This window comes from Leopardus geoffroyi, chromosome A3 (genome assembly GCF_018350155.1).
Source record: "Leopardus geoffroyi isolate Oge1 chromosome A3, O.geoffroyi_Oge1_pat1.0, whole genome shotgun sequence".
Lineage (NCBI taxonomy): Eukaryota > Metazoa > Chordata > Mammalia > Carnivora > Felidae > Leopardus > Leopardus geoffroyi.
This window is the reverse complement of record NC_059336.1, coordinates 88,272,089-88,293,345: the sequence shown is the minus strand read 5'-3', so window position 1 is coordinate 88,293,345 and position 21,257 is coordinate 88,272,089. Positions and strand designations below refer to the sequence as shown.

The window sequence follows — 21,257 nt, the reverse complement described above, 5'->3', positions numbered from 1 at the left end:
ATTCCTTTGCTCAGAAAACCTTTGCTTCAAAGTCTTTGGATAAATTGTTGTCAGTATTCATGAGCTGCAATGAGGCATTCCCCAAAAACTTGGAATTAAGGGAAATAGGGCTGCCCTCGGAGAATTAGACCGTGAAATCAATGCAGAGTGGTTCAGAGCAAGGACAGGCAAAATCACCTCAAAGCAGAAGAGTGGCTCTTACACTAAGCCTTAACCCTAAATGGGTAGGCTGTATTAATACAACCAGAGAAAGAAAGTGAAAACAAGGAATTGGCCAGGCCTGGAAATACAAGAGAACGAAGGGTTGGCTGTTGACAGTTGTTCACATCAGCACCCTCAGGGGATGGTACCGACCTTTGGAGATAGATGGATCTGTCCATCTTGGTCAGCTGCTGCTAAATTGCAAGTCACAGAACCCATCTCTCCTCATTCTAATTCTTTACTCATCTCCAGTCACAATTTGGCTTCCCAACTGCTGAACCTATAAGATACCACAGGCTGGACCACAATCCAAGGTCATGTCCCATGGGCAGAAGTATTTCTCACTATAAACTCATAAACTGGCAACCTCAGTTTGAGGCTTGAATAGTAAGTATCCAGCCCAAAGAAAATGGGCTCATCAGGTGTCTGAACCACAAGGTTGAGGATCCACTCACAAGACTATTGACACCTCCCTAAAGAACACCCCTGTCTTGTGGGCCTGGCGGGAGAGGGTCAGCTCTCCTTTACTTCAGAAACTCCTTACGGTAGGAGGTAGGAGCCGACAGGCAAGGACCTTGGCCCTGACCTAGCTAGTTAACACCTCGCTGCCACAACAAACATAGAAAACAAGCCCTTCAGTCCCATGGAAAAGCCTCTGATCCTGCTTTTCTTCTTGCTTCTCCTATCCTGCTGGATTCCTAACTGGCAAGGTAAAGATACAGCAACCTTAGACTGTTCTCTTCTCCCTTTTATAAAAGTTTGAAATTAGAAAGGGGCCCATGCACTAATGGACAGAACCATCTGGGCTCCCAGTACGTGAAGCAAGGACTTCTCTCTGTAAGGACAGACAGAAAGAAGAGAATAAGGTTCAAAGGAAGGGAAGCAACATGAGGACTAAGACAAGGGTTATCTTAATGAATTGAGTAAAAGACAGAAGGAAACAAATGACTACCTTATGTTCATAGAAAGTCTCAAGAGGATACAAGAAGTTAGAGCATGCAGTCCTGAAGGAAAGATAACCTGCATGGAGACAAATAGAACTGTCAAAAATAAAACTATAATAAAGACATTGATTTCTAGCAAAATGACAAACAAGAAGGCCAGAGAAACTCACTAAGTAAGAACACCTAAATTAACAGATATCTTTAAAATCCTTTTTAAATGCATGCTAGAGCTGATGGGAATGTAAAGAAAATCCATGGGGGCAAATGAGGAAGCAAAACCGCAGAGAAATAAGGAGCCAAAATGCAAACTAACTGTGGGGCTCAAAAAGCCCAAGCTGAACATTTAGTTTTAGTGACTCTGGGTTTGTCACATTTTCAGGCATCTGGTAAAGTAAATGCATACCCTCTGCAAAAGAATGTTAACTTTCATCCAGGCCTCAAAGAACTCTCAGATAAAGTTCCAAGGAACATGAGTTAACAATCAAAAATAGTGCAACATGTCAGGAATAAGGCACCATGAGCAAGAGTCAGCTAGAAACACCAACTGCATATCAGACCTAATGTTACAGATACAGAAAACAGAATTGTCAGAAATAGGACTTTAAGAAAAAAAACAACAACACTGTTTACAAAAACAAAAGACATTAAAAATTGTGGCAAAAGAATAAGAGACTCAAAAATAAACAAGCCAGTTGCAGGGGATGGCAGGGGGAAGAACTTCTTGAGATAAAAATATAATACTTAAAATTAGAAACTCAACAGATATGGTTAAAATAAGCCTTTAAAAAATTTTTTTTTAATGTTATGTATTCTTGAGAGAGAGACAGAGCATGAGCGGGGGAGGGGCAGAGACAGAGAGGGAGACACAGAATCTGAAACAGGCTCCAGGCTCCGAGCTGTCAGCACAGAGCCCGATGCTGGGCTCAAACCCAGGAATGGTGAGATCATGACCTGAGCTGAAGTCAAGACACTTAACCAACTGAGCCACCCAGGTGCCCCTAAACATGAGCCTTTAAAAGCAGCTAAAGACTTAGTGAACTTGAAGCTCTATCTTCAGAAATTAGCCAGAGGGCAACACAAGAAAAAAGTGATATGAAAGAAAGTTGAACTAACATGGAGAACAGAGAAGGTCCATTGTAGATCTAATCAGAGTTCCAGAAGGAAATGATAGAGAAAATGGGAAATACGTAACATTTAAAGAGATAGTGATTGAAAACTATATAGAACTAATTAAAACAAAACAAAACAAAAAACAGTTCTCAGATTTAGATTTAGGAAGACAACAGAAAAATGGAAGCAAAAAGATAATAGTATCTTCAAAGTGCTGACAGAAAATAAGTGTCAGTAAAACCAGTATTTCCAAAATAAGGATGAAATAAAAATATTTTCAAGCAATAATTTAAAAGTGAGAACATTTACAATGAACTAATCCTAATTATAAGAATTTCTATAAGCTCTACTTCAGGTAGAAAGAAGATGATCCCAGAAGGAAGAAGACTGACCTACAAAACAAAGTAGTAAATATGGGTGTAACTAAAATGAAATAGGTTACTTTTAAAACTGATATTGTTTTGGGGCACCTGGGTGGCTCAGTCAGTTAAGCATCCGACATCAGCTCAGGTCATGATCTCGTGGTTTGTGAGTTCGAGCCCCGTCTATGCTGACAGCTAAGAGCCTGGAACCTGCTTCGAATGCTGTGTCTCCCAATCTCTCTCTGCCCCTCCCCTGCTCACGCACTCTCTCTCTCAAAAATAAATATTTTTGAAAATAATAAAATAAATAAAAACAAAAATGGTATTATTTTTAAAACGTCATTTACAGTTAAAACTAAAATATTGAACAGAAGTTTGTAAATTTGTATGTGACTGGAATTAAAGCATTCTGAGTTCCTTGTAATATTCTGACGGAAGCTATAAATATTAATTAGACTTAGAATTTGCTACGTTGACTATGCATGATAAAGTTTCTATACTAATCACTAAAGGAATAGAAACAGTGTATAGTTTTGAAACTGAAAAGGGAAGAAAGAATGTGGGGTGGGGAAGTAATCTTTCAATCCAAAAAAGAAAAAAAAAAAAAATGAGGGGGAAAAAGGGCAGGATGAATAAAGACAAAAAATAAGATGGCAGAAATAAATCCAAATATATCAATAAACACAATTAATAATTGGACTCAACTCACCAGTTAAGAAAACATATGGCCAGAACACACGAAAGAAAAAACAGAATCCATCTATTTCCTGTTTACCAAAGAGACAGCTAAAACATAACGTCACAGAGAAGTGGAAAGTAAAACAATAGAAAAAGGTATACCAGGAAAATACTGGCCAAAAGGAAGCTGGTGTGGCCTATGTTAACATGAAAAAAAAAAACACTCTCATTAGGAGATATTGTAAAAGGCAAAGGGCCAGAGGTTCACTAGGTATCCTTAAGATTCAATTTGGGGTGCCTGGGTGGCTCAGTTGGTTAAGCGTCCGACTTCGGCTCAGGTCATGATCTTGCTGTTTGTGAGTTTGAGCCCTGCATCGGGCTCTGTGCTGACAGTTCAGAGCTGGGAGCCTGCTTTGGATTCTGTCTCCTTCTCTCTCTGCCCCTCCCCACGTGTGCTCTGTCTCTCAAAAATAAATAAATGTAAAAAAAAAAATTTTTTTTAAGATTCAATTTTCTAGTAAGATATAAGAATTCTAACTGTTTGTGGCTAATAACACAGCATCAAATATATAAAGGAAAAGTAGGCAGGATCATAAGGAGAAAATGAGAAATATCAAATCAAAGCAGGATGTTCAATTATACCTCTCTCAGAAATTAATGAATGACACATACAAAACTCAGAATAAAAATAGATTTAAATAACACAATTAACAATGGTGCCTGGGTGACTCAGTCGGTTAAGCATCTGACTCGGTTTCAGCTCTGGTAATGATCTCACGGTTTCATGAGTTTGGGCCCCACGTCGGGCTCTGCGCTGGCAACACGGAGCTTGCTTGTGATTCTCTCTCTCTCCCTCTCTCTCTGTCCCTCCCCAACTCACACTGTCTCTGTCTCCCTCAAATAAATAAATAAACTTAAAAAAAAAAAAAACCGGGGCGCCTGGGTGGCGCAGTCGGTTAAGCGTCCGACTTCAGCCAGGTCACGATCTCGCGGTCCGTGAGTTCGAGCCCCGCGTCGGGCTCTGGACTGATGGCTCAGAGCCTGGAGCCTGTTTCCGATTCTGTGTCTCCCTCTCTCTCTGCCCCTCCCCCGTTCATGCTCTGTCTCTCTCTGTCCCAAAAATAAATAAACGTTGAAAAAAAAAAAAAAAACCAACACAATTAACAAGTCTGATCCAAATGGACATGTTATATGTAAAACACATTTATAGACTAGACATTCTTTCCATGCACACACAGGACAATTACCAAAAAATGATCTTGTAATAGACCACAAAGTAAGTATCAAGAAACATAACATACAGACCCCATTCTCTGAACCATAGCACAGGTAAGCTGAAACCAGCAACAAAGAGATAACTTAAAACATAAGCTAGGAACTTCTACTTTTAAGCAATGCAGGTGTCAAAAATAAATATAGCGAAAATCAGTAAACACTGAACTGGAAAACTAGAAAATAACAACGACAACAAAGAAAACAGACATCAAAACCTGTGGGATGCATAAAACAGTACTTAGAGGGAATTTTATAGTCTCAAATGTTTATATTAGAAAAGAAGAAAGTTTAAAAATCGATGAACTAGACATGGCACTTAAGAGGCTAAGAATAAAATAACCCTCTCCCAAAAATAAAAGGAAGGAAATGATAAAGAAATTAATAAACTAGAAAACAAGGAAACAATAGAATATCAACAGAGCTAAAAATTGGTTCTTTGAAAAGATTTTTTAAAAATCTGACAAATTCTGGCAAGAATAATAAAATAAAACCTTAGGAATTAAAAGGAACATAAATAAAAGAAGGAAAAAATTGAAAAAGTAAAAGGTTATTGTGAGAAATGGTATGTCGATAATTTTTAGGAGGAAATGGATAAATTCCTATAAAATATAAATCACCAAAAGTGACTCACATAGAAAAAGAAAACCTCAAAGGTCCTATAAACATTTCTTCACATTCTACCAGCAATTTAAAATATCCCCAGGAAAAATACTTAGTCTAGACAGCTTTAGAAATGCATCTACCAAACATTTAGGCAACAGATAATGTCAGTCTTTGTCAAGAGACTAGAAAAAGAGCATGTATGCCCCCAAGTCATTTTTTAAGATTAGTATTATGTAGCTACCAAAACCTGAAAAAAACAGTATCAGAAAAAGAAACTTCAAGCCATTATCACTCACAATAATTGATGCAAGAAAATTTCCTAAATATTTGCAAACTGAACCAGCAATGCACGAACAAAATAATAACGCTAATGATAATGATAATAATAATAATGTATTGTGACCAGAATAGATTGTTTCAGAAATGCAAAGTTGTTTCAGCAATTAAAAAAAAAATCCTATTAATGTAATTCACCACATTAATAGATTAAAGGAACACCACATTAACAGATCAAACAAATTATATAAACACCTCAACAGATACATAAAGAACATGCAATAATGTTTCACATCATTCATGATAAAAACTCTTAGCTAACTGGTAATCATTCACCTGAAACACCAGTCCAGTGGTATAACATAAAAATATTCACTTTTAAATTAGAGCAGATAAGAATACTCTCTATTATCAGTTACATAGAATATTGAATTGAATGTCCTCGCCAGTGCAACAAGGAAATAATAAAGAGAAAAAGAAATTGAAAGTACACAGAAGAATAAAAACTGTGATTAATCACACATTATATGACCAACTACACAGAAAACCCAGAAAAATTATCCAATCAGTGGGATTAATAAGAGAATTTAGCAGTTTCTGAATATAATGTCAGCATATGAGAATAAATTTCATTTATATACAAGCAAAAAATTATTAGAAAATGTACCTTTAAAATCCAAGTAAAAATACAATAAAGCATACAATTACTAGAACTAAAATCTAATAAAAGTTGTACCACACTTTTTTGGGAAAAAAATATAAAATTTATAGAAAAACATTAAAGAATACCTAAATAAATGGAGAAAGATCATATCCATGTTTAGAAGACAATATTATAAAAAATGCTTTCCCCAAATTGATCCAAAAATTCACTCAATCACAAATCACAACAGAAGCCGACAAGCTGATTGTAAAATTGACATGGAAAAAAAAAATAATAAAATAAAATAAAGAAAATTGAGATGGAAAAAGCAAAGGACAAGAATAGCAATGACACTCTTAAAAATGAATGAGGTAGAATATTTCCTTTACCAGGTATGAAGCCTTGTTATAAAGCTATAGTAAATAAGACAGTGGAGTATTAGTGCAGGGAAAGACCAATGGAACAGAATAGATAGCCACAAACCAACCCACACTTTTATGGAAACCTGATATATGACACAATTGTCATTACAGATCAAGAAAGGATAGGTCATTCTCTGATGATATGAATTCACCGGTTATCTACATGGGAAAAAATAAAAAGAAATCCAATCTCTACTTCACACTTTGCACGTAACACAAATCAATGCCAGATGGAATAAGGACTTAAGTATGAAATAAGCAAGATTTCAGAATTTTAGAATTGTGAGGACAAAATGCAGACTAATATCCCCTTTTGAAAAGAAAATTTACACAAGGCAGAGAGGGAAGGAAGGAGGCAGCAAGGGAAAGATGAAGTAATAGCCCAAGAGATCCAAAATATAAATGACAGGAATTTCAGAGGAAGAGGGCTTAAAAATGACTAGAAATTAAGGAAACTAACCGAATAGCAGAATTTTTGAAGAGCTGATTCTTTGGATGAAAAACAACCATAAAAGTAAAAAAGATAAGTAACATAAATCACAAAATTAGGAATGAAGATGAAAACGGGACAGATATGGAAATGTTTTTCTTTTATTGTAGTAATAAATACAAAGCCACGGTAATGTAATAAGCAATATCTGGGGACATCAAGCTACCAAACTGACAGAAGTAGAGAGTGATCAAAAACTCCCCTTCCCAAAAAGGTCCTGGGCCCAGTTTTATAAAGAAGTGCAGGGTAGTAGATGCATCTTACAATTATATAAGGTATGCATTCCTGAAAATCTAGAATGCAAAATTCACGTAACAGCACCATTTTCAAGAAGAAATAAGTATCCTACCTATCAGCTACACCATAAATACAATTTGCTTGGCTGCCACCTTTTAAATTGCATGACTGTTAATCATTTTTCCCATTTAGGTTGATTCATATTACTAGACATTTTGTACATAAAACAAGACTATTAAATGTTTACATCATGAAATTGCCAACATGCATAATTCAGATTCATAGAGTGGCTTTAGTGTATTTTCAAACCTTTAAGAAACAGTAATTCCCATGCCATAGAAACTGTTCAAGAGCACAGAAAATGAGAACACCTCAAAAAAGTACTTATGAAACTTATAATTCTGATGTCAAAACCTAACAAAGACCACTTAAAAGTAACACTTATTGGGGCGCCTGGGTGGCTCAGTCGGTTAAGCGTCCGATTTCGGCTCAGGTCATGATCTCACGGTCCGTGAGTTCAAGCCCCGCGTCGGGCTCTGTGCTGAGAGCTCAGAGCCTGGAGCCTGTTTCAGATTCTGTGTCTCCCTTTCTCTCTGACCCTCCCCCATTCATGTTCTGTCACTCTCTGTCTCAAGAATAAATAAACGTTAAAAAAAAATTAAAAGTAACACTTATTAATAGACATACAAAAATACTAAATAAGAGCAAATCTAACTCATAATATAGTCTAGAAGTTCTTTCAAACTTGCCTTTACCGAGGATCAACAAACACTATGCTTTCCCCCTGCTAACAGTGTAAGGTGCAAAGCCAGCTGAGAGCCTGCAGCTAACCTAGTATGCCCACTACAGCACCCACTGGGGCGCTGTGTGCTTAAGAGTCGCTGTGCTCGTTCCCAAACCTGTTTATGCCATTGTACTAACAGGGTAATTAGATCAGTAAGTCAATATTACAAAAACATATAAAATTGAATTTAAGGGGCACGTAGGTGGTTCAGTCAGTTAAGTGTCCAACTTCAGCTCAGGTCATGATCTCAAGGTTTGTGGGTTCAAAACCCACATTGGGCTCTGTGCCGACAGCTCAGAGCCTGGAGCCTGCTTCAGATTCTGTGTCTCCCTCTCTCTCTGCCCCTCCCTGCTCATGCTCTGTCTCTCTCTTTCTCTCTCTCTCTCAAAAACAAATATTTAAAAAAAAAAATCCTTTTTAAGAAAAGCCATCTATTCTAGAATATGAATTTAATGATTTTTTTAACTCATGAAAATTAAGTATGAGTGAGATTCTTTTTGAAGTTTTTATTCAAATTCCAGTTAGTAAATATACAGTAAAATATTAGTTTCAGGTGCACAATACAGTGATTCAATCAGTGAATTTACTTAAATAGGTGGTGGGGGGTAAGGAGTGCACCTGTTGTGATGAGCACTCAATGTTGTATGAAAGTGTTGAATCATTAGTGGGATTTTTTTAAGGGAAGGTATGGGAAGGAGGAATTCTTAAATTTTTAGAAGGACTCCACAGTCTGGTTTTTCTGCAGGTATCATTAAAATCTCACCAAACTTTAATAAACCTACAGGAAAAATCATAGATAATGCATTTTGGATGTAGCTTATACCAAGAGGATGACAGGACGACACTCTAATAGCAGATCCAGATGGAAGGAGGCCTTGGCACATGTCAAATGATTAGCATGGGAAGATACACAGATAGGGTCAGAAATAAAATGTTTATGGTGTGTACGCATGAATTTTAATCAGTCCCATTCAATCACCTTTTTCAATTAGCCAACCAACTACCTGTCGTGATTGCATCGGATCAGAGAACTTCAATTATAGGAAATTATAATACCATGACCAACTGACCGATTCAGATTTATCCCAGGAATGCACGAAAATTATACATCATATTAATGGAACAATACCAAACAAAATAATCATCTTGATAAATGCCAAACAGCAGTGGATAAAGTTAAACTCCTATACCTAATTTTTAAACTATTAACAAACTAATAGTAAAGGGCACAACCTTGGCAAAATCAAGAATATCTATCTTAACTTACCAATCATTATCATAACTAATGGAAAAATGGTAGAAGCTTTTCATTAGAATCAGTAACTACATATGTTTGCTCACTAGCATCGCAATTATCAAATGTTATTCTGGAAACAGGAAGAAGGTATACTTATTAGAGAGATAGTGACATATTTATTGCTGTTTGAAGAAAACAATCTTACCTGCCTGGAAAATCCAACAGAATCAATGAACAACTCTCAGGATTGATAAAGGAGCTCACTAAAGAGCATGTTTCAAAGTATACATACAAAATATTGTTTCCCTATATTCTAATAATAAATAGCTAGACCCAATCATTTTTTTAAAAAGATATTCCCTGTAGGGAATAAACAAAGGCTATAAAATGCCAAGGATTAAATGTAACACAAAATGGGCCAAAACTATCTAAAGTAAACAAAAATAACTCCTCTAAGAAACAAAATATAATACACAAGTGGAAATTAAAACTAAAATTAAATGGGGGTGACTGGGTGGCTCAGTCGGTTGAGCATCCAACTTTGGTTCGTCATGATGTCTCACTTCGTGGGTTCAAGCCCCTCGTGGGGCTCTGTGCTGACAGCTCAGAGTCTGGAGCCTGCTTTGGATTCTGTGTCTCCCTCTCCTTCTGCCCCTCCCCTGCTCGCTCTCTCTTGTTCTCTCTCTCTTAAAAATAAATAAATGTTAAAAAAATTTTTAATTAAAAAAAATTAAATGTCCAATGATACGGGAGTGGTAAAACTTTATGGATGGCTATATAATGGGATGACATGTAGCCATGTTTTTAAAGAATATAAAGATATGGGAAAACATTCATGATATACTTTTAAGTAAAAGAAAGTGCAGATTACAATATGATTCCAAATTTGTTTTTAGACAAAAGTATGCACACATGCATAAAAGATATCTAAAAACGTGAGCACATCAAAATCTTTTTTTGTAATTTTTTTGAAGTTTATTTATTTATTTTGAGAGACAGAGAAAGAGAGTGGGGGGCAGAGAGAGAGAGAATTCCAGCAGGTTCCACACCGTCAGTGTGAAGCCCCGTGAGGGGCTCGAACTCCCGAACCGTGAGATTATGACCTGAGCCAAAACCAAGAATTGGATGCTTAACCAACTGAGCTATCCAGGTGCCCCATGAGCACATCAAAATCTTAACTGTGATTATCTCCAACTGGTAGGAATACAGGTGGTTTTCACTTTCTGCTTTGCACTCTTTTGTTTTCTATATTTTCTACAATGGGTACATCAGAAAAAATTAAAAAAATACATTGCCTCTTCCTAGAAATCCATAATCCAAAATCTACTACAGGAATCCCTCCCCCTGACAGCATGAACAGAATTTAACAATGGGCGGGTTCCATCTCTTAGGGCTCCCCCAGCAGCTCAGGAGCTGCTCTGGCCCTCAGCGTGGGACTTCATGAGTGCAGGGTGAAGGCTAAACGCCCAAGTCATCTTCCTGGAGTGACCCATGACCCCCCAAGATGACACCAAGGAAATCAGCCCAGCTGTAGACTGTGGGCCCCAGCATACTTCTTAGAATCTGCTCAAGACAACCAGGGTTCCTCAGTCACACTTTCATGCCTCTGGGAGGGGCAGAGAAAATCAACCTGCCATTGCCCACAGAAGCTTCTCGTGTCCTGTTTTCCGGAGGTCAGGATGTAATTTAGAGACTTCCCTGTTTCCACTGGCCCATGTGATCCCAACCAACCCTCTAGCCCTCATGCAGGTAAACAGGATTAAGGTAAATCCCAAGATGCACTAAGAGATAACTCAGGGACATCTGTTTCTGAGAACCTTCCCTGAGCTTGCCCCCCACCCTCCACCACTACACAAGGCAGGTAACTGTCTTCTGCTGGGTCTCAGGAAATACAGTCGACACTTGACCAACATGGGCTTGAACTATATGGGTCCACCAACACACAGATTTTTTCAATGAATACAGTACATACAGTACTGTAAATGTATTTTCTCTCCCTTATGATTTTTCTAACATCATTTTCTTTTCTCTAGCCCAGTTTATTGTAAGATATATGTACAATAATATACAGTACATAATACATTTAACATACAAAATATGTTATGTTATGACTATTTATGTTAACAGTAAGGCTTCTGGTCAACAGTAGGCTATTAGTTCAGGTTTTTGAGGGGTTAAAAGTTACCGAATTTTCTACTGTGTGGGGGCTGGTGTCCCTAACCCCCACATTGTGCAAGGGTCAAATGTACTTCCTTTCTTCCCTTCCCACTCTCCTTCCTCTGTTCCCTTCCTTAACTCCCTACCCCTGCCCCCAGCCCCCCAGGGAAATCAAAGAGCCCACAAATAGGCAAACAATACATACATGAGGACTGGATGGAGAGGATGCCATGTTAGTGGGGGCAGAGCCCGACAGACCATCTGCAAGCTACAAATTAAACACTCTGGTTAGCAACAGGGTTAGAGAAACCACTTCAGGGAAGACTGGACAGCCCCCAAGGACGTAGAGCTCTCCAACCAGGGAGGCTGCAAAAGTTGTGGAAGGAACATGTGTTTTGGAGTTGGATAAGACTGGGTCCAAATCCTGGCCCCATTGCTTTATCAGCTGCATGACCCTGGTCAAGCCCCCTGACCTCTCTGAGTCGGCATCCCCATCCAGAGAATGGGCACAAAGCCCAGCTCATAGGGCAGCAACGAGTATGGAGGAGATGCAGGCCGCACACACCCAGCACAGGTGAGGCACGCAGAAGGGGCTCAGCCAATGCCTGTCTCTTGCCCGCATTCTCACTACCCTTGGCACCACTGACTCAATGCCTTCCCTGCCTTTCAAACTTCCCCATTTTATACGTACTCCAAGCTCCCCATCATCCCTGGTGGTTTCTTCTAACAGCTGAACTACACCAATCCCTGCTTGGGCATGGTTCCTAAGCTAGTACCTGTTTCTGAGTCTTTTCTATTCAAGGACAAGAACCAGGGCATCATACGGCTTCCCTGAAGCCTATATAAGGGGGGGCTTTACAAGTCTTATAGTCCAACATGCCATTGCTATATTAGAGAAAACTTTCTGCATCTTCTTCTGGCTTTGGATCCTTGTCTGGAATCTTCTGGTACTGTGACTCAATACTTTATTGTGTGAATCCGTGGGTTACAGGGCCCAGAGGGCCTCAAGGGTCAGGACTGGAGACAAGTGACCACTACAATGGTCCCAGAGAAGGTGATGGGGCTCTGGGTGAATGAGTATTAGTCTAGGTAGACAAAGACAGGAGATGCATTTCAGGCAGAGAGGATAACAAGTGCAAAGGAGCAGGGGCGCCTAGGTGGCTCAGTTGGTTAAGCATCTGACTCTTGATTCCGGCTTAGGTCATGATCTCTCAGTTCATGAGTTCGAGCCCTGCATTGGACTCTGCACTGACAACGCAGAACTTGCTTGGGATTCTCTCTTTACCTCTCTCTCTGCCCTATCCCCACTTGCACTAGCTCTATCTATCTATCTCAAAATAAATAAACTTTTTTTTTAAGTGCAAAGGGATAAATGAATAAAATAGAGCACATTCAAGAAAGCAAATGGCTCAGCTTTGGAAGGCAGGCACTGGGCAGTGGGCAAATAAGGCTGAGGGGCTCAGGAGACCAGCAGGGGCGCAGACACCCACGGTTAAGCCCTCTCTGCCTTTGAGCCCTGAATAGGGGGCTCTGAGAGACGCCACAGGAGGCTGAGCTCCAGGCATCCCTCCCCTCCTTGGCAGAAAAAGCCTGGGAGACACATTCACCTGGGGGTCAGAAAGGGCTCAGGAAGGACAGGATGAAGACAGCTGAGACCTGGAGGGGAGTCTTGGAACCACAGACCCGTCCCTGCTTTGTGAAGAAGGCATCACCAAGGGGGACCCTAGCCTCCCCTAAACTAGTCTCATGGCTGTTCAGAGCCAGAAGCACAGGCAGGAGGACAGAATGGCCGGTGGGCACCAGGCCAGGTCGCTGGATGATGCTGGGGTGCTGGCCACATGTTGGTGGATGCGGTGTGACCCCTGGCATAGACTGGATGAACTCCACACAACCTGCCCCCCCCCCCCCGCCGGCCGCCTCTGCCCCTCCTGCTCTCATCCTGAGCCTCACAGAAGCCTTATTGTTATTTTTAATACAGTTTGTTTTTAGAAAGGTGAGAGGGAAACCGGCAGTTCACCAGAGCAAGAGGGAGAAAAAATAAAGCTAAACATAGTGCTCCAAAGATCTGGTCCAGCTTCCGAAATTACACGTTCTCCTTTGGGACGTGGGCATAATTTGCCGCTCCAGTTCTGGGAGCACGTTGCCACCTTCACAGCATCCCAGAGACTATAACTGGAGCGGCAGGCTCAAAATGAGCCCAAGCTAGGAAGCCAGGGAGCTGCCAGCCTCAGCACCCCACCCCACAGCATGGGGAACAGGTCTTCAAACCTTCTGATGCCTTCTCCACACCAGCCTCCAATACCTGCCCACCTCACACACACACACACACACACACACACACACACACACACACACACTCACACACATGCAGTCCCACTACCAAGCCTCTGCTTGAGCCACTCCTCTGCCCACCAGGAAAGTCCTCCTCTCCCCTCTGCTGTTCTAACTCCACAAGCCTTCACAGCCTTTCTCTCATCTGGCCACCCCCTCCCCAGAAGCTTTCCTGATCACTTAGCTCATGCCGACCCACAGGGCCAAGAGAGTCCACAATCTTTGTCCCTTGCTGATAAAGCATCTCATTGGAGACCAGCTACACACGTCTCATCTCTCCCAACTAGCATGAAAATTTCAAGGTGTTCTTTCTTTATGCCTCTTCAACCTGCGCGTAGTCCCCACACCCACGCCCGGAAATTCTCCTTCTCTGGAGACACAGAGGAGCCCCCCTACCCAGGGTGAGCTCTCAGAATGATGGGCAAGGAGGAGACCGGGCAACTCCAGGGGGCATCTCCAGGGCAACTCCAGGGGCATCTCAGTGCCTGCAAAGTGGGTGATGTGTGGGGTAGGCAGGGGCACCACCTCTACTCTGAGCTTCAAGACCCTCTGTAGGTGATGGGGGGGGGGTGCTCTGGGTGTGTCCCGCACAGCCTTTCTCACCCCCTCTTCTTAATCAGAACCCCAAGAACCAGCTTCATGAAAAAGCAGGTTAGCAAACAGAGACCCCAATTTTGTTTTCAGGAGAGAAATGGGATCTGATTCAGAATCAGAGACAAAAAGAGAAGCCCAGAGGGAAAGGAAAGGATGGGAAGGATACATTGGTAGCTGTTCATTCAGACTGTGCCTTGGTTGGAGATGATGCCTGTTTGCTCATAATTATCCTATATTTTCCAAATTTTATGTAATTAACATGTATTTGTAACCAGAGAAAATTAAGAGATCCTTTTTAATTTTTTTTTAACATTTTATTTTTGAGAGACAGAGTGCGAGTGGGGGGGGGGGGGGGCAGAGAGTGCCGGAGACAGAATCGGAAGCAGGCTCCAGGCTCTGAGCTGTCAGCACAGAGCCCGACGTGGGGCTCGAACTCACAAACCATGAGATCACGACCTGAGCCAAAGTCGGAGGCTTAACCGACTGAGCCACCCAACTGCCCCAATATATAAAAGCAGAGCACTAAATGGAATGAAATAACCTCTGTGCCCCCTCTTTGAGGATATACCCAGCCCTGCCCTCAGAATGTTAAAAGTCAGGGCCATGATTCCTGCAAAACCACTCCTGAGTCTAGACACACTCTCAGGAGCTTGCACACACAGCTGCTCCCAGCCTTTCCCACCTCTCACACACGCTCATGTGTACACACCACACACACGTGCACACGCACTACCCCATCCCCAGGCTATGGATCTAAAACCTACACACAGGATAGGCACACAAACCAAGAATAAACCGTGGAATTAATTCACAGGAGCCTATCTCCTCCTCGCCTGGATCACCAGAGAGGAGTTCAAGAGGCCAGACACGTGCTCACGTGGGACCCTCCTCACCCCGAGATGGGTGCTGACCTAGGAGCCCTACGAGGCCAAGTGGACACACCTGCTTATGTATACATTTTGGACCATCTCTAGAATTGGCCACTCCTGACAGAAACCAAACATTTCTAGAACCCTGAAAAACTCTCCGCCATGAGTTTCAGCCCAATGACAACATCAGAACGAGTGTGAGACGACATTTCTAATGTGTGGCAGACTCATACCAGGAAATGAGCCGATGATGGTAAGCAGGTTCATCATGTACAACTAAGGAAAGGGATGGAAGGGACCAAGACAGAAGCCGGATCTCTCAAGAGCGGATTTGAAACTGGAGAGGAGGCCTCAGCTGGGTCCAAAGTCAGGACCTAGCGAGCTCCGCAGTGAGGACCATGTCACCATGAGCACGAAACAGTCTGCTGAGAAACATGGGTTGGACAAAGAGGAGCCAGGAAAAATCCAAATTCTGCCAGACTTCTTGTCCCTCTAGCCCCCAGAGGGCAGAGACTTCTACTCATCTGGGGAAGGGGAGAAGGGATGCGAGCCCAGCCAGAATTATCTGGCACACCATTTGGAACTCGTATCCATTGCCTCCTGGATATGCCTCAGCATGCCTTGTCCTCTCAAGTGCCAAGGGGTATGCAGGAAGGACGGAGGGAGCAAAAGATTTCCTGATCAACCAAATATGATCAATGGATCTCAGAGAAAAACACAATACAAAATTGGTTTTCCCCAAGTCCCCCATCAGACACCATCAGACCCGGGCTTCCTGGAGACCAGGACTGGTCTCCCTGCTGGCCTCAAGGTTCCTTGAGAGTAGGACAATGTCTTCTCAATCAGACAGGGAGCTCAATGAGGGCAAGGTCCATGCCTCCTCCATCAGAGCAAGCAGGTCTCACTTCTTCCTTCTCCCGGCCCACCTCTGAGGCCCTGAGAGCCCAGGCCCTCCTCGTGTGGACACGCCTCCAGGAGCCCAGATTCCAGCTTCCCACCCTTTGCCTGGCCAGCAGCTCTAGCCAGAGTGGCCACGTGCTCCCACAAAGAGCGCAGACCCTGCACTGGCTCAGACCCCAGCCCTGGTTCACTCGTGTCAACGCCGGGAGGACGTCCAGACTGGGCCTCCTCACCGTCTGCCTCTGGCTGTGCTCGTAGCCAGCAGGACTCAAAATAGTCCCTCCCCATCTGAGTCTGTAGACATTTTGAGGGCAGCACACACAGAACGGAAATCCTGCTGGGCAAGCCCTGCACTTCCCTGCACAGACTCAGACAGCCCACTGAGGGGGCGGAAAACAGGAGCCAGGATTGGGTAGCCTGGAGTTTGGGGCTAATTATCTGCCTAATTCAGCTACAAACACCCACCCAGGCCAGAAGGCACTAGTATTAAACGTAGTTGAATCTTGGGTAGGGCCATCCAAAATTTCCACTTGGGTTTTCCCAGTCTAGAGAAGCTCCTTCTTAGACCCATTCAGAGAGTAGGCAGGCCATCCATCCATCCATCCACCCACACATCCACCCATCCAGGTAGCCTTCACGGAACACCTCCTTTAAGCCAGTCCTGTGCTGGGCATTGATGTCACACAAGAAATGCGCCCCAGTGACTGCCCTGAACCTGGTCTGGGGAAGGTGCTGACACTTGCAGAGACAATCAGGACCTAAAGAAAAGGCAGGGACCAAGATGCAGACAAGACTTGCAGGAAGAGGCGGTGGGGATGAATCCTGGAAGGAAGTGACCACACCTAAGCTGAGTCTTAAAGGATGACCAGGAGAAGAGAGAGGATGGTAGGAAGAACCCTAGAGAGTCACAGAGGTGGGAGAAACAGAGATCACGGTACCGGTGAGGATTCTTAGCATCAGAGAAACCATAGAGCAAGACCTCATCTCAGCTCAGCAGCAGCTAGGCCCAGGCTCACAGCAGAGATGTTCCCGTGGAAGTGGCAAAGGTAAAAGGTGCACAGGTGAAAAAGAAGCAGAAATCAGCCCCGCATGTCAGAGGGAAGACCCGTGACAGGGCAGCTTGGAGGATCCTGAGCCCACCTTAGCACCCCACCCAGTGTGTTCTCTTGCTCCCAAGGCCAGTATTTGTTTGGTGGTTTAAGGAAATGAGACCCTCCCAAAAAGGGATGCCATCTCTGGGTGAATAAACAGGCCAAGAGCCCGAGGACACAAGTACTGTCTACACAGGCTGGAGGCTCTGCCTCTGGGCAGCTGGGAAGCTCTGGGAAGCCAGCCCCAGATGCCAGGGGAGTGACCAGCATCATGCAAAGCCGGGAGAGGGGTGACAACCTGGAACAGATGCAGGTCAAGGCTGGTGCTCACGGTGAGGCCTTTCTTCATCTCCACTGTGGGAAGGACTGGGTGACCTTGGCCCTACAGGAACTAGAGCAGCCCAGGGCCCAAGGTGGGGAGAAGGCCTCTTGCTCAGTAAGAGATGCCACAGACCTCCTGCCATTCTGTTTGGCACTGGAGTCTGGGTCACCAGCTGGCCCCTAAGTTGCTGAGTACCTGGCAAAAGGATGCCTCTTACCTGCCCTCAGGGTTGGATTCCCTTGGAATAAGATTCCCCTTCTCTCTTTTCCTAGAGTTGGGAGGAGGGGGATGGGGCAAGAGGGACTATTGGCTTGAACACAGACCCCTCTTCTTCAGCTGCCTCCAAGGTGCCACCAAGCATGAGCCCATAGATGAATCTACCCATAAGGAGGGTTGTGGCTGGGGTAAGACAATGGGGCTGGAGCACCCCTAAAACTGCCTGGTCACTCCCTCCCCTGTCTTCCTTCTCTCTTATTTGCTGCCCCCACCACGATTTCCTGAGTAATCTGCAGGGAGAGGCCTCAACATAGCCCTCTAGGTAGAGGGACCATTTTTTTTTTCATGCTTTGAGGAAAATGATTGGGTCTTACCCAGGAGATCACACACACAGACTTCCCCAACCCCTCCACCCCGCTCCTGACCAGAATGAAAAGTTCGCATCTGGGTTCCTCCACCTATACAGTGTCTAACCACCAGGGAGAGAGATGTCCGATAGAGGCTATGTGATAAGGAAGGGAGGGGGAAGGGCAGCCAAGGCCAATGGAGCTAGCATCTCTCCCAGGGCGCCCAGTTCTCATCTTACCTGGATGGGGATGAGGGGCTCCTTATCATCAATGTCAATGAGCACGTCTTCCCCAGGACTGAGTAAACTCACGTCATCTGTAGGGAAGATCAGTGTCCAGGCCTGGAAGGGGCTGGCTCTCTCAGGGGGCTCGCCCCTCTCCAGCCACAAGACTCAGCCAGGATACTGAGCCAAAAGGCCCTCAGTCTTCCACACTTCTCAATCTGTGTCTTTCTCCTCCTCCCACCCAATTCTTCCCTCTCCTGTCTCTGTCTCTCCCACCTTCCCTCACATTCTCTGTCTTCCCAGTTCTCTCTCTCCCTCATCATCCCATGGAATCCATGCCTTTCTCTCTCCCTCAACTCTTCCCCTACCTCCTCCCTTTGCAGCCCTGGCCTCTCAGTAGCCCAGAGCTAGGAGATGCCCCGAGGAAAGCAAGATGTCCACACTTCTGGTCAGCTGAGCAGAAATGACTTCTCACTCACATCCTGCTAAGAGGAGGGCCTCGGGACACATCTCACCTGGGAAGCCCCACCTGCCCCAGCTCCTCTGCCCTGCCCTCTCCATCAACAGCCTCACCCCTACCTGGGCCGCCCTGCGGGGATGGACTCTCTTCAGAGTACTGGTCACACATGAAGCTCTCCAGGGAACGGACGGTACACTGGCCCACCACAGGCCGGCGGCCAAACTGGCGGTTATCAATGACCTTGATCACGATGGGGGGACAGTAGAGCTCCTCCCTGGGCAGCATCTGGGCAGAGCAGGAGGGAAGCGCTGGACAATGGCCTGAACCCACCTCTGGGAGGTTTCGGAGGAGGGGGGCTCTCCTTCACAGGACAAGCTCAAAGAGCAGAGAATGACCATAAACCCACTCATAACCCCCAACAGCCATAGATCCGAAGTGGTGGTTGGCCAAGCCCAGGAGCTGGCCAGGGGACCGGAAGCCACACACCTTTTCTGTCTGCCTCCTGAATGCTGTATGCAGAGGCTGACTTTCCCCCACAGCCTTACCTTCCAAACACATCTAGCTCAGCCCAAAGTTACAACCAGTCTACTTTCCCTGAACCTTCACTGGCTGGGGAGGGGAAGAGGGGAGAAGTTGGCCCAGGACTCAACATTTCTTGCAGACAGTCCCCCCCAAGTGGATACTCAAGAGTTGGCTTACAGACCCAGATTCTTCCCCCTCCCAACCCCAGCCCCAAAAGCACTTTGAACACAACTTGAAATAATTTATATGCTCTCCTTCGGTGGCGGCTTTGGCTCAGCCAAGAGGAGGCTCCTGTTGACAGCCACTGGGCCTGGAATTTCTACAGTGCTTTCATCTTGCAAACCATTTTCCTTTCCTCAGGCTTGCCTTACTCCGGCCACTAGGCCCAGGCAGCCCGGGGAGCTGCAGAGGACTGGGGGCCTGAGGGCCATGGGGGTGAGCCCACAGCACGGCTGGGGGAGGACCCAGTCAGGGAGGGTTTGGAGGAACCATGGAAGGTCAGTCCTGGCAGGCCCCTGGGGGGAGCTCCAGCGGGCTGAGACCTGCTGTGCACTCGGGATCTGGGCAGGAAGGAGCGAGCTGACCCCATCTGTGCTGCTCAGAGGCTTTCACTCTTCCAGTGAGGAGAGTGTGAGCTCTGCTTCCCCATTTTCACAGACGAATGAGGTGGGAAAGATGCCATGACCTACCCAGGATCCCACAGGGAGTCAGAGCAGACACCCGAGCTGCCCAGGGCCCTGAGGAAAAGTCTAGGCATCGGGACTCAGGAAGGAGATAATAGGGAGGCCAGGCTTACCACTTCCATGAAGAGGGTACAGATGTCAAAGTTGGGGTTCTTCCGGAGGTTCTTGATGACACAGGACTGCACGGTCTGGCCTCCACACTCCACCACAAGGCTGGGAGAGGAGATACTGGCCAGCTGGTAACTCTTCATGTTCCGCAGGCCCCATGCCAGGATCTGGGGACACAGAGTGAGGAGAGCAGCTGGAAAAGGCCCAGGAGAGGCTGGGGGCAGGAAGGGAAAGGGCCAGGCTGCCTCCCCACCCCCCGCCCCAGAGCCAGGCTCACCTCTATGGCGGTACGCTGGAGCACTGGCTTGATGTTCTGGGGAACCATGTAGATGTTGGCCTCCCTCTGAGGCGGTGGGTACGGCAGGTCCGTGTCCTCCGACTACAGGGGACGGCAGGTAGAACAGAGACAACAGTGGGAGGAAGGCCAGGGCAGAGAGATAAAAAAAAGGGAAGGACAGTCGGGGCCGAAAGAAGGATATGCACGGACAGACAGAAACAGAGAGGCAAAGGCACACAAGCAGGCAAACGGGCAGGCAAAAATGAGAAAACTGAGTCAGTTTTTGCCAGACGCCATATTCTCCAGGATCACAATTTGAGCAGCCTGGCCCAGGATTCAGGTGACCTTGTTTCAAATGAACCCCAGGCCACCCCTCCTCCATAACGCAGGCTCTGATGCATCAGTGAGCTGCTCAGGGTCTCCCCATCCCTGACACACACGACCATGCAGGCACACACGCACACATGCATGCACACACACACACACACACTGCCCACTTTCATCCTGGCACATCCACGCCAGCCCCTCTTAATCCCAGAGAGGACCACGTATCCTCCTGCTAGCCTGGTTGTCTTGCCTCCAGGCTCAGACCCTCCCGACATACCATCCACCCTGGTGTCCCATCTCTGTCTCCATCCCCCACACCACACCCTCCAGACACCTGCCAGCTCCACACCCCCACCTCTCGCCTCCAGCCACCATCAGGACAGAACACTTGCTCTGTGAGCCAGAAAGACAATTCACAAACAGGAGAAAGGGACAGAAGTGGCCATCATCCACAGGCACTGAAAGGAGCTGCTGGGGAGGCTCCTTCACCACTATAGACCAGAGATGAAAACAGCATGTGTCAACTCTGCCTATTAAGGGTTTGCCAGAGAGACTTGGGCAAGAATC

The 21,257-nt window shown here is 45.0% G+C and overlaps 1 protein-coding gene across 26 annotated transcripts in view; it reads right to left on the bottom strand.

Moving 5' to 3' along the window:
- DYSF (dysferlin) overlaps positions 1 to 21,257 on the bottom strand; it is a 225,993-nt gene that overhangs the window by 47,776 nt on the left and 156,960 nt on the right. For 17 of the 26 annotated variants that reach the window (XR_006703543.1, XM_045446428.1, XM_045446437.1 and 14 more), the window contains 5 exons: positions 20,364 to 20,465; positions 20,092 to 20,253; positions 18,893 to 19,058; positions 18,329 to 18,405; positions 11,625 to 11,687 (listed from right to left, as the gene is read on the bottom strand). Coding sequence is in view for 25 of the 26 variants with exons in the window: in XM_045446428.1 (XP_045302384.1) it covers positions 11,625 to 11,687; positions 18,329 to 18,405; positions 18,893 to 19,058; positions 20,092 to 20,253; positions 20,364 to 20,465 (570 nt within the window). In the remaining variant the exon portion in view is untranslated. The remainder of the gene's footprint in view (positions 1 to 11,624; positions 11,688 to 18,328; positions 18,406 to 18,892; positions 19,059 to 20,091; positions 20,254 to 20,363; positions 20,466 to 21,257) is intronic. The other 9 variants (XM_045446440.1, XM_045446446.1, XM_045446450.1 and 6 more) reach the window with 1 other exon arrangement.